At 37.9% G+C, this 13,525-nt stretch overlaps 1 protein-coding gene across 1 annotated transcript in view; it reads left to right on the top strand.

The window, feature by feature from the left end:
* Positions 1-13,525, top strand: part of ACSM1 (acyl-CoA synthetase medium chain family member 1) — a 47,781-nt gene that overhangs the window by 11,931 nt on the left and 22,325 nt on the right. Inside the window, exon 3 of the mRNA XM_059415193.1 lies at positions 11,706-11,916. Within this exon, the coding sequence (XP_059271176.1) occupies positions 11,706-11,916 (211 nt within the window). The remainder of the gene's footprint in view (positions 1-11,705; positions 11,917-13,525) is intronic.

The following is a 13,525-nucleotide window of genomic DNA, read 5'->3' as shown; positions in this document are numbered from 1 at the left end:
ACTCTAGATTAACAGTTGTCTTATGTAGTTGGCTACTCCCATATTGAAGGCATAAATATTTACCATTGTTAGATCATCTTGGTGGATAGATCTTTTAAAAATGATGTAGTATCCTTCTGTATCTCTGACTAAAGTCTTTAGTTTAAAATATAATTTATCTGATATGAGAATCACTACCCCAGCCTTCTTTTGAGGCCCATTGGCATGAAAGATGCTTCTCCATCCCTTCACTTTCAGTCTGGATGTATCCTTCAGTTCAAAATGGGTCTCTTATAGACAACAAATGGATGGGTCCTGTCGTTTTATCCAATCTGCAACCCTGCACCGTTTTATGGGAGTGTTTAGGCCATTCACATTGAGAGTGATTATTGAGAGATATGTTTTTATTGACATCATGTTTCCTGTGAAGTCATTGTTTCTATAAATTGTCTCCATATATTTCTGTTCAGTGACACTCTTGGGTTCTTTCTTCTTTTATAGAACCCCGCTTAATATTTCTTGCAGTGCCGGCTTGGTGCTCACATACTCTTTTAAGCCTTGCCAGTCTTGGAAGCTCTTTATCTCGCCATCCATTTTGAATGTCAGTCTTGCTGGATAAAGTATTCTTGGCTGCATATTCTTCTCATTTAGTGCCCTGAATACGTCTTGCCAGCCCTTTCTGGCTTGCCAGGTTTCTGTGGACAGGTCTGACGTTATTCTGACGGGCTTTCCTATATATGTAAGGAATTTCTTTACCCTAGCTGCTTTCAAGAGCTCCTGTCTACAATTATGATTCATCATTTTCATAATCAGGTGTCTCAAGGTCTTTCTAGATTCTATGATCTTGAGGGGAGACTTTTCTGCCTCTAGGACACGAAGGCTGGTTCCATTCCCCAAACTGGGAAAAATTTCATAGAGAATTTGTTCAACTATATCTTCTAGTCTTCTTTCTTTTTCCTCCCCCTCAGGGATTCCAATAATTCTGACGTTGGAACGTTTCATGGCATCATTTATTTCCCTAATTCTGTTTTCATGGCTCCTAAGTTGTTTGTCCCAGGCCTCCTCCTGATCCTTTTTCTCTATCAGTTTGTACTCTAGATCACTAATTCTATCTTCTGCCTCAGTTACCCTAGCTGCTAGAGAATTTAAATTAGATTGGAACTCATTGAGAGCATTGCTAACATCTTCCCTGGTGGCTTTCACTTCTGCCCTAATCAATTCCATTTTGTCATCAAAGGCTTTCTCCAACCTAGCCATTGCCTGGATAACTGTTAGCCTGAATTCCCTTCTCCACATACTGTTTATGTCCATATCCAATAGCTCTGATGGAGAGGGCACAGTTTCTGAATTTTTCCTTTGTTGGGCATTCCTCCTCCTAGTCATTTTGGTGAGAGATGGCTGAACCGATGTGTAGCTGAATGTATCAACCGTGATCCAGGCAAAGTGCACCCTGGAACACTTCTGAGCAATCGAGAGTCCCTACTAAAAAGAAAGAAAAAGAAAAAGAGAGAGAGAGACAGGGGGAAAAAAAGGATAAAAGAGAAGGCCCAGCCCAAATGGGCCCCAAAGGTATACTTTATGAAGTATACAAATAAAAACAGACAGAAAGACTGAAAAGTAGATGACAAGAGAAAAAATAAATAAATAAATAAAGAACCCCATCAAAATGAACCCCAAATAGAAGATTTATATACTACCAGAACAAAAACAAATACACAGAAACACTGACAGAAGAAAAAGATGGGAAAGTGGTTACAAATTCTCAGTGTGGGCAAGGAAGGTTATTTTGATTCTTCCTGAATGTATCTTGATGTCTTTGTGAAAGGACTCAACTTTCCTGAGATAAAGGGGGTTTAAAACTGGTTTACCTATAGGGGTAGCATTGATTGGGGTAAGGGGATTACCTTGAAGCTTATCTCTATATGAATATTAAATAAAATAAAATAAAAATAGAAAAGCAAAAGAAAAACATGGGTATATGTATCACAAAAGTTCAGGTTAAAAGGTTATTATGGGGGGCGCCTGGGTGGCTCAGTGGGTTAGGCCGCTGCCTTCAGCTCGGGTCATGATCTCAGGGTCCTGGGATTGAGTCCCGCATCGGGCTCTCTGCTCAGCAGGGAGCCCGCTTCCCTCTCTCTCTCTCTGCCTGCCTCTCCATCTACTTGTGATTTCTCTCTGTCAAATAAATAAATAAAATCTTTAAAAAAAAAGTTATTATGGAATTTGGTGTACTGAACATCTCATTGTGATGGTAAATAGGTTAAAAAGTTATATTAAAAATGAAAAGAACCAGAATAGTGAGAACGAATTAGAAATAAAAGTTGTATCTATGAAGTAGTGATGGTTGTCGTCTTGGTTTTTTTTTTTTGTTTTTTTTGTTTGTTTGTTTTGGTTTTTTGGGGGGGGGGGGGTACTGGCTTTCTGGGGTAGGGGCCTGCCACGTGGTTTTTGAGGTAGTGTTGCTAGAGTTAAGTCCTCCTGCCTCTATCAAGGGGCTGGGCTCTGAGGAAACCGGTTTTTCAGGCTTTTGTTCTGTGGAAGTTTTTTGTTTGTTCATTTGTTTTCTCTCCTCTTGGCTGCTTTTGGCGGTTTTTGGAGGTTTAGAGGAAAGGAAACTGCACCCAGACCTCCCTCTCTGAGAGAAGCCTCAGTTTCTTCCCCTCTGGGTGCTCCAGAGTACATAAATTCCCCTCTGCTGCTTGCAGAGCACATCCCCAGTCGTGGTCTCTGGGGTCACAGAACTCCCGCTTGTGTCCAAAACCACAAGAAATACTAGCTGTGGCTGTCCGGGCAGGCCCAGACCGCCAGTGAGGTCCCAAGCAGAGAGAGCACACTGAGATTTTCATGCTGGCCCGGGCTGGGAGTGCTCAGACTCACCTGCACGCACCTCTCTCAAGAGAGGGTGTAGGGCCTGACTCGGACTCTGGTGGTGTGGCGCATGTGTGGAGAGTGCAAAAGGCTGTGGTTCTGCCAGCTGGTGAGGCTCCCTCACCTTTACTGGCACCACCACCCAGATGCTCTCCAGGCATGCCGGAGGCTCAGAGACCAAGACCTGGCTTCTTTGCTGCACTTTCTCTGGCTCAGCACCAGTGGTGTCTGTCCTGGGTTGGTAGCCCTTGTCCCTAACGGCCTGATTCCCCCAATTTCCCCCTACGATCCTTTGCTCTTTTTGAGTGCTTTCAACCAGACTCCAAATTAATGCTGGTCCCCAATTACAAGGCACTCTCGTATTGGGCTATTACTTTCCAATGGGTCGCTTCTGGTACCTCCCTCCCCCTTTTGTTTATCTTCTGATATCAGTCTGATCGACGTTCCCACTCCGCTTTACCTGCCCACTGGTGTCTTCCGTCCCCATAGAGATCCAGAAGTATATAATTCTAATCTCAGGCTGATTTCATGGGTGATCAGAGTTCTTTGGTAGGTAATTAGCTCACTTTAGGGGACCGGTTGAAACGGCGCCTCCTCCTACTTCTCTGCCATCTTGTCTCCCTCACACCAAAAGTTTTAGACATGAAGTCTGGAGTTTTCATTGTAGGAAGGCTTTTAATAATGGATTTAACTTAATAGATATAAGGTTATTAAGATTTTGATTCTATCAGTTTTGGTGAGTTTAATTTTTTTTTTTTTTTTAGCAGCAATTTGTTCATTTCATCCAAATTGTCAGATTTATTGGCATAAAATTATTAATAGATTCTCTTGTTCCTATTTTAATGTCTGTAAGAACTGTAATTTCAGGGGTGCCTGGGTGGCTCAGTTAAAAGTCTGTCTTTGGCTCAAGTCATGATCCCAGGGTCCTAGGATCGAGTCCCACATGGGGCTCCTTGCTCAATGGGGAGACTGCTTCTCCCTCTGTGGGCTGCTCCCTCTGCTTGTGTCCTCTACCTCTCTCTCTCTCCCCCTTTCTCTCTGACAAATAAAATCTTTAAAAAAAAATGAATTGTGGGGTGCTTGGGTGGCTCAGTGGGTTAAAGCCTCTGCCTTCGGCTCAGGTTATGATGCCAGGGTCCTGGGAGTGAGCACTGCATTGGGCTCTCTGCTCGGAAGGGAGCCTGCTTCCTCCTCTCTCTCTCTGCCTGCCTCTCAGCCTACTTGTGATCTCTGTCTGTCAAATAAATAAATAAAATCTTTTAAAAAAAAGAATTGTAATTGCATACACTTTTTCATTCCTAATATTGTTTAATATCTTTATTCTCTTTTTTTCCCTTGAAAAGTCTTCCAAAGAGTTTATCAATTTTATTTACCTTTTGAAAACCAGCTTTGGCTTCACTGCTATTCTCAGTTGTGTTGGTTTCCATTCCACTGGCGCACACTCTCCCTTCCTCCAACTTTCCTTTGATTTGATTTCCTTTGATTTCTTTTTTTAGCTATTTGATATGGAAGCTTTTGGGCCTGCCTTCTTTTATAATGTATGCATTTAAAAATATAGGGCGCCTGGGTGGCTCAGTGGGTTAAGCCGCTGCCTTCGGCTCAGGTCATGATCTCAGAGTCCTGGGATCGAGTCCTGCATCGGGCTCTCTGCTCAGCAGGGAGCCTGCTTCCCCCTTCTCTCTCTCTCTGCCTGCTTGTGATTTCTCTCTCTGTCTAATAAATAAATAAATAAAATCTTTAAAAAATATATAAATTTCCCACTAAGTATTCCTTTTAGGTACATTGTAAAAATTTTGATATGTCGTATTTTATTAACATTCTGTTGAAAAATTTTTCTATTTGCCTTATGACCCTTCTCTGATTGATAGATTATATAGAAGCATATTAGTTAGTTTCCACATACTTGGGTGATGGGTCTCTCGTTGCCTTGTTGTTAATGATTTCTAGCTTAATTCCACTGGGGTCAGAAAACATACCCTATTTTAAAATTTTGAGATTTTTTTGAGGTTGGTAAATGTTCCATATGAAATGAAAAAGATTGTACATTATATCATTATTAGGCAAAATGTTCTATCTATGTCAATTAGGATATAAATTTTATTAGTCTATCATATCCCATCATTAATTTATGAAAACATTGAATTTCAACTTATATTTCATTGTAAATAAGACTGAGGCTATTTTTCTTTTCTTGTTTTGTGTGTGTGTGTGTGTGTGTGTGTGTGTGTGTGTGTGGAGGCCATAAGCTCTTACCTTTTTTTTTTTTAAAGATTTTATTTATTTATTTGAGAGAGACAAGAACATGAGCCTGGGGGAGAGGCAGAGAGAGAGGGAGAAGTGGACTCCCTGCTGTACAGGAAGCCTGACGTGGGACTCCATCCCAAGACCCTGAGATCACCACCGGAACTGAAGGCAGACACTTAGCAACCCAGGCGCCTCTCTCATGTGTTTTGATATTCAGAAAGAATCATTTCATTTTGAATACTTAAAGTAATTGATCTACCTTTCTAACTTTCCTTCTTCAAAGAATATTTTAGTTTGAGTAGCTCTGTAGGCTTTTATTTATTTAAATCAACTATGTTGTTGTATAATTTGCATAGAATGAAATGCATACATTTTCAATGTAAACCTGGAGTTTTAGAACATTTCTGTCACCCCAGAAGTTTCCTTTTGTTCTTTCCTGGTCAGTCCCTACCCACCCAACTCTGAGCCCATACTGTTCTGCTGATACTGGAGATTATATTTCTCTTTCCTAAGGTCTCAAAGAAATAGAATAATACACGATGCACCCTTTTGTGTCTGATTTCTTTGATTCAGCATTATTGTTTTTATTGTCCCTGCTGCCTTGTGCATTAGTTGTTCATCCTTTTTATTGCTAAGTTAAATACTAAGCATTTTATCTTTTGGAACTACATCACAATTTCCTTTGGCTTCAAACATTACCACATAAAAATTTAAATTTCAACTCCAAGTTTAGAAGGTGTTTCTATCTTCTGGGAAAAGAACTTTATCTGAATTTCACATTATCAGATTAATCCTCAACACAAAAATCCATCAATGCTTAAGCAATACCTCCTTCAAGTTGTGAGAGTTAGGGTCTAAAATACTGCCTGAGTTCTGAGCAACAAATGTTTTCTATCTTGATAAGAAGCTTTATCATCATTTTTAAAACTCCTACAGTAACATTACATATTCTGCTTCCCTTATATAAGCAGTGCATAACATAACTAGTCACTACACTTCCTTAATGTTCTGTAATCAGTTGTGGGAGGATTGTGTCATAACACTATTTTTTCATAAATATGAATACTTATACATGACTATACATCTATATTAATCTTATCTTATCCCAGTGAGGGAATAATATATATAATCGTATCTTATATAATATATTAAATTATTAAGTTATATTTAGTATATAATTATATTAAATTACTATAATGTAATATAATGATATATATGTCTTATCTTATATAATATATATAATTTTATCTTATTCCTTTACTTTTTGGTTCCAATCATACAGGACAAATGTGGTGGGATCAGGTTTGCACATATGTGGGAAAAAATTGCTGGAAGAATATACACCAAATAATTATCAGTGTTGACCTTCAGGTAGCGAAAATGTGATGAGATATTTGAGGACATTTTTCTATTTATAACAGATTTTTCTGTTTCATAAGATTCTGTACTGCCTGAACTTTTACTCTGAACATGCTTTGGAAATTAATTTTTAAAAATCTTTTAAAAAAGAATGCTTGTTAGAGAAAGCTTAGGGAAAATAAGAAAGCTTACATAAACAACAAAATGAAAGTTGGCTATAAATATTTAAAACCAGGGTGCCTGTGTGGCTCAGTTGGTTAATTGTCTGCCTTCAACTCAGGTCATGATCTCAGGTTCCTGGGATTGAGTCCCACATCAGGCTCTCTGCTCAGTGGGAGTCTGTATCTCCCTCTCATTCTCGCTCTGTGTTCTCTCTCTCTCAAATAAATAAAATATTTCAAAAATATTTAATACCATGTACATAAGTTTGTATATGTATGTCTTCTTCACCTTTATATTCTTTGGTCTAAGAGTAGTGCTTAACAGAAAATGGGAATTTAGTAAATATATATTGAATGAATGAATGGATACTACTATATACATTTGGATTACAATGTAAATACAGTTTTGCTTTTTAAGATTAATATTGTATTGTGAAATTTTTATTCCAAAATAATTTCTGGAAGTCTTGGGATGGTTTTATCATATTCCATCATATAGAAATAATGGTTTTGTAGATGCCAAATAATTGGATCCTGTTTTCTTTTTTTAAATCCATTCTGCCAATTTAAGTCATTTGATTGGGAATTTAATGCACTTACATTTAAAATAATTACTGATGAGGAAGGACTTACTATTGTTAATTGTTTTCTTGCTATAATAGCTTTTGGTCTCTTATTTCCTCTCTTACTGTCTTTCTTTGTTATTTTATAGTGATATGTTTTGATTCCCTTCTCATTTCCCTTTGTGTTTATTCTGTAGGAAATTTCATATAGCATCTTAAAGTTATAACAATCCATTTTAAACTAATAGCAACTTCATTTGCATACAAAACTCCTAATCTTTTCTGGCTCCCTCTTTCCTCCCCATGTTATGTTACCGATGTCACAAATTTATGTGTTTATATATTGTACACTTGTTAACATAGAATTATAATTCATTTTTAGGCTTCTATCTTTTAAATACTGCATAAGAATAAGAGCTGAAGTCCCAAACTAAAATTACAGTGATACTGGTTTTTATATTTGTCCATATTTTTATATTTGTTCAGGTATTTATTATTTATATTTTTGTATTCAAGCTACTCTGTAACATCCCTTTATTTCAACTTGAACTCCTTTCAGCATTTCTTTTTTTCTTAAGATTTTATTTATTTGAGAAAGAGAGAGAGCGCACATGAGTGGGGGGAGGGGCAGAGAAAGAGGGACAAGTAGACTCCTTGCTGACTGAGGAGCCCAATGCAGGCTGATCCCAGAACACTGAGATCATGACCTGAGCCAAAGTCAGACACTTAACCAACTGAGCCACCCAAGTGCTCCTTTTAACATTTCTTATAGAGAATGAATTTATAGACCCTCAATTTTTTTTAATGAATTCCCTCAATTTTTGTTTATCCGAGACTGGCCTAATTTTCCCCTCGTTTTTGAAGGACAATTTTGCTGAATATAGAATTTCTTGATTGACAGGTTTTCCCCCATCATTTTAAATATACAATTGCACTGTCTTCTGGTCTGTTACCCACTAATAATCTTATCAAGGATTTATACATGATGGGTCACTTTTCTCTTGTTCTTTGAAGAGTCTGTCTTTGGCTTTTGTAGTTTGGTTACAGTGTGTCTGTGTGTGGGTCTCTTTGGACTTTCTTATTTGAAATTCATTGAGCCTTTTGTATTTGTATATCCATATACTGAATGAATGAGTGAATTAATGAATGGATGGATGAATGAGTACTACTGTATAAATTAGTGTTTTTTTAAAAAACGTTATTGTGTTATGTTAGTCACCTTACACTACATCATTATTTTTTGACATAGTGTTCCAAGATTCATTGTTTACATGTAACACCCAGTGCTCTATGCAATAAATGCCTTTCTTAATACCCATCACAGGGCCAACCCTAGCCCCCTCCCCTCTAAAACCCTTATTTTGTTTCTCAGAGTCCATAGTCTCTCATTGTTTGTCTCTTCACTTTTCCCTTCCTTCTCCTAATGTCCTCCATGTTATTCCTTATATTCCACAAGTAAGTGAAACCATATGATAATTGACTCTCTCTGCTTGACTTATTTCCCTCAGCATAATCTCCAGTCCCAACCATGCTGATGAAAAGTTGAGTATTCATCCTTTCTAATGGCTGAGTAATATTCCATTGTATATATGGACCACATCTTCTTTATCCATTTGTCTGTTGAAGGTAACCTCAGCTCTTTCCATAGTTTGGTGATTGTGGACATTGCAGCTATGAACATTGGGGTACATATGGCCTTTCTTTTCACTACATCTGTAGCTTTGGGGGTAAATACCCAGTAGTGCAATTGCCAGGTCAGAGGGTAGCTCTATTTTTAATATTTTAAGGAATCTCTACACTGTTTTCCAAAGTGGCTGCACCAACTTGCATTCCCACCAAATACTTAGAAAGGTTCCCTTTTCTCCACATCCTCTTGAACATATGTTCTTTCCTGCCTTGTGAATTTTGGCATTCTAACTGGTGTAAGGTGGTTTCTCAATATGGTTTGGATTTGAATTTCCCTGATGGCTATTTTCCTGATTCCCTGATTGTTGCTAGTTATTTGTATGTCTTCCTTGGAGAAGTGTCTATTCCTGTCTTCTGCCCATTTTTTTGACATGATTATATGTTTTCTAGATGTCGAGTTGGAGAAGTTCTTTATAGATCTTGGGTATCAGCCCTTTGCCTGTACTGTCATTTGCAAATATCTTCTCCCATTCTTTGGGTTGCTTCTTTGTTTTTTTGGCTGTTTCCTCTGCTCTGCAGAAGGTTTTTATCTTGATGAAGTCCCAAAAGTTTATTTTTGCATTTTTTCCCTTGCCTTTGGAGATATGTCTTGAAAGAAGTTTCTGTGGCCTATGTCAAAGAGGTTACTGTCTATGCTCTCCTCTAGGATTTTGATGGATTCCTGTCTCACATTGAGTTCTTTCATCCATATTGAGTTTTCATACCACTTGATGTAAGTGAATGATTGAATTCCATTCTTCTAAACATAGCTGTCTAATATTCCCAGCACCATATATTGAAGAGACTGTCTTTTTCTCACTGGATATTTTTTCCTGTTTTGTAGAAGTAAATTTGTGTTTAATGCAAATATGGTTTTGCTTTTCCTCAGCCATTATTTCTTCAAATAAGCTTGTCACTCCTTTTTCTCTCTTCTTCTTCTAGGACTCCCATAATGTATATATTGCTCTGATTGTTTGTATACTATGTCCTTTGGATTCTATTCACTTTTCTTCATTATTTTTATCCCTTTGCCCTTCAGACTCCATAATTTAAAATGACTTCTGTTCAAGTTCACTGATTCTTTCTTCTGTCTGACTGAGTCTGTTGTTGAACCCCCCTGGTAAAGTTTTCAGTTCAGTTAATGTATTTTCAAATCTAGAATTTCTGTTTGGTTCTCATTTTGTTCATATATATTTTTTTCTGGTTTGCTTTAGTTCTTTGTTTATTTTCCTTTAGCTTTTCCAACATGTTTAAGACAATCATTTTATTTTTTTAAAGATTTTTATTTATTTATTTGACAGAGATCATAAGTAGCAGAGAGGCAGACAGAGAGAGAGGAGGAAGCAGGCTCCCTGCCGAGCAAAGAGCCCTATGTGGGGCTCGATCCCAGGACCCTGGGATCATGACCTGAGCCAAAGGCAGAAGCTTTAACCCACTGAGCCACCCAGGCTCCCCTAACACAATCATTTTAAAGTTTCTGTCTAATAACTGAAACTTATGTCTCTTTAGAGTCAGCTTCTGGAGCTTTTTTTTTTTTTTTTTTTTTCCCTTCAAATGGGCAACATGGCCTTGTGATCTGTTGTTGAAAATTGGGTTATTTGGAAAAAGCAACCAGCCTCTGTTTTTGTAGCTGGTTCCTTGTAGAGAATTGCCTTCAGTAATCTAATCATATGAAAATGTAAGGTCTCAGACACGTGTCTTTTCTAGGCCTATCATGCATGTGCTTTTTTTTTTCTTCTCAATTTTGCCAAATAACATTGTTGCTTTTTCATGTTTTAATTTCCTTCAGACTCTCATACCTGCTTCTTCGTGGGGCCCTAGAAGTTTTATTGCCTTCATCTGTCTTTAGTCCCCACCTCCTGCCCTCCCCAACCCCAAGTGGCCAATCTGCAGTTTTCACTCATTGTGGCATCTGCCACTGTTTTCGACACCTCCAACCTGATATTCAAACTATGTCGCCGTTCGTATCTGAGCTCCAGGTTGAGTGAGGCAGAAACTAGTCCTGACAACCCAGAATACTGAAAAAAATTCTAGTCTTTTTTTCTGTCCCAAGGGAGGGGTTGGGAATTAGGTGGCTTCCTCCTAACCATATTTCACAACACCAGAGAGGGGATGAGGCAAAGGTAAGCAAAAATAACATAATATTTCTTACCATTTTCATTGTGAATTTCTGTTGTTTGGACATTTGTTGGTTGCTGCATATCTTTGACTGTTTCTAGAGTTCCTACAAAGCTATGTTAGTCTGTTGGTTACTTGATGTTTCTGTGAGGGGAAAAGGGTTACCTGGGTGCTTCCAGGTTTGCCTTCTTGCTTATTTCACCTCTAGAAGTAACTTTTAATTTTAATTTTTTAATTTTAAAAATAAATTCTGCCAAATATTCATTAATTAAATTAATCTCCAGTTCTATTGTGATAATAATGATAGTAATTTTATGAGCACTTACTATGTGCCAGGCACCTTCATATACACTTTACGTCTTTAAATAACTAATTTAAACTTTACTACCTTCTGGGAAGTATTGTACCCATTTCATAGATGATAATACTGAGGCACAGAGGAGAACCTACTGTCCATATGTAACTAAGACAGACACATGGGGGAATGAAATTTTAAGGTTTTAACAGGTGACATGAAGGCTATTCATGGTTTTATGTGACTCGGAGGTGGAGACAGTAGACCAGAAGAAGCTGGTTGGATCACACCCTATACCCAACTTTTCATCATTCTATAAATTCTTTAACATTGGATCTCAGTCCTTGAGCAACATTTTCACTTTAATGTGTCTATGGTAATAGATTGGCCAAATGAGTTCCTTTAAAGTTCCTTTAAAGTAGGAAGTAACACATGGTGTATGATCTTTACCAGGAGGGCAAGAGAGGTCCAAACCCAGCCCTGTGGTGGGTGAATAACAAAGGGGATGAACTGAAGTGGAGTTTCAGCGAGTTGACAGACTTAACCCGCCGTACAGCCAATGTCTTCACCCAGATCTGTGGCTTGCAGCAGGGAGACCGTTTGGCCGTGGTCCTGCCTCGAGTGCCTGAGTGGTGGCTGGTGGCCATAGGCTGCATGCGAACAGGTCAGTGACCCAAAGAGACACCAACAGACTTTAGATCTAGCCCAGAGCCAGCTGGTCCTGAAATATTAATATTCCCCTATCTTTTTTCATATTCTGCATAGACTTTTTCTTTCTCAAACTCCCTCAAATATTTTTTTTCCTCCTTCTCACTCACTGTCTCTCTCATACTTACACACCCTCAAATACAGTGTCATAACTCTTTAAGTCATCCATGCACACACTTTCCCCTGCACAATCTCATTTTTTGGTTTTAAAGATCTATCAGGTAATGAGCACTGGGTGTTATATAAGACTGACAAATCACTGAATTATACCTCTGTAACTAATAATACACTATATGTCAATTAACTGAATTTAAATTTAAAAAAAAAAAGAAAAAAGAAAAAGAAAAGATCCATCAGTTCTTAACATTTTGCACTCCTCCTACACTGAGTCATTTAAGTATCAGTTGCAGACATTGTGACAACCATAAACACCAGATAAACACCCATAAGCAAGCACTGGAGTATTCATCTGCTATGATCCGAGACATTCTCCACACCTCAGTACAGCAGAGTTATCACACAAGACTCTAACACTGATACACCCATAGCCGAAATTCTTTTTTAGTCCCAATAGTGTCTTCTGTAGTAATTTTTTTTGGTTTGAATCCAAAATCCAATAGAGGATCATGCATCGCATTCAGTTGTCACATCTCAATATCCCTCAAGCTGGGCTTTTCTATATGACCACATTTTGGAAATGTCTAAACCAGTTGTTTTTGGAAGGTCCCACAAAATTTGTGTTTCTGACTCTTTCCTCAGGACTACATTCAGTTAAACATTTTTACCAGGAGTACTACAAAGACAATTTGCCTATCTCAGTGCTTTAATAAGGGGATACATCAAGTTGGTTTGTCTTATCATCAGTGTTATTTACAAACACCTTTGCAAGGCATCTTTTCCCTTTATAATTAGTGGTCTATGTAAGTAATTAGTAATCTATGTTGTAATATTTATGAGACTGGTTGTCTGAATAACCTGTTCTCCAGTTGTCTTTATGTGAATAAAGTGTCTTTATGTTCTGCACTTGCCTTTCACCCTAGGATTTGAGAATCCATTAATGATTCTTGATTGAATTGAATATTATTATGGTCGTTTTATAGAAGAATTTTTTACTTTATATTATTCTCCCTACATTTATTAGTTATCATTCTTTTGTGGAGATTTCCCTTTCCTTTTTAATTGCCTATCTATTTGCCTATATAATTTAGAATTCATGTGGGACTCATGGATTCTCTTTTGATGTGCTTTATAATGCATGTTCATATATTCCCTCACCAGTAAAATACTGGATTAATCCATCCAAGTCATGTGGAATGAAGAATTAATAGCAATGGCAGAGAGAGTATAGAGAAGCCATGTCATCTGTAGACCTAAGAGATGGCCCATGGGAAGTCCAGGATATGAGCTGAGCCCTCTGGTATAAGCAGAATTAAAGAGGGAGAGAAGCAAAGAAAGAGAATACTAAGGATGGGCAAGAGTCAGGAGAAGCCTGTGTGAAGAACAGCCATATTGAAATAGAGAATAAATTTGCAAGAAAGAAAAGTGGTGGGTGGGTAGTGTCTTCA

This window comes from Mustela nigripes, chromosome 11 (genome assembly GCF_022355385.1).
Source record: "Mustela nigripes isolate SB6536 chromosome 11, MUSNIG.SB6536, whole genome shotgun sequence".
NCBI classification, from domain to species: Eukaryota; Metazoa; Chordata; class Mammalia; order Carnivora; family Mustelidae; genus Mustela; species Mustela nigripes.
This window is presented reverse-complemented; position numbering and strand designations above follow the sequence as displayed.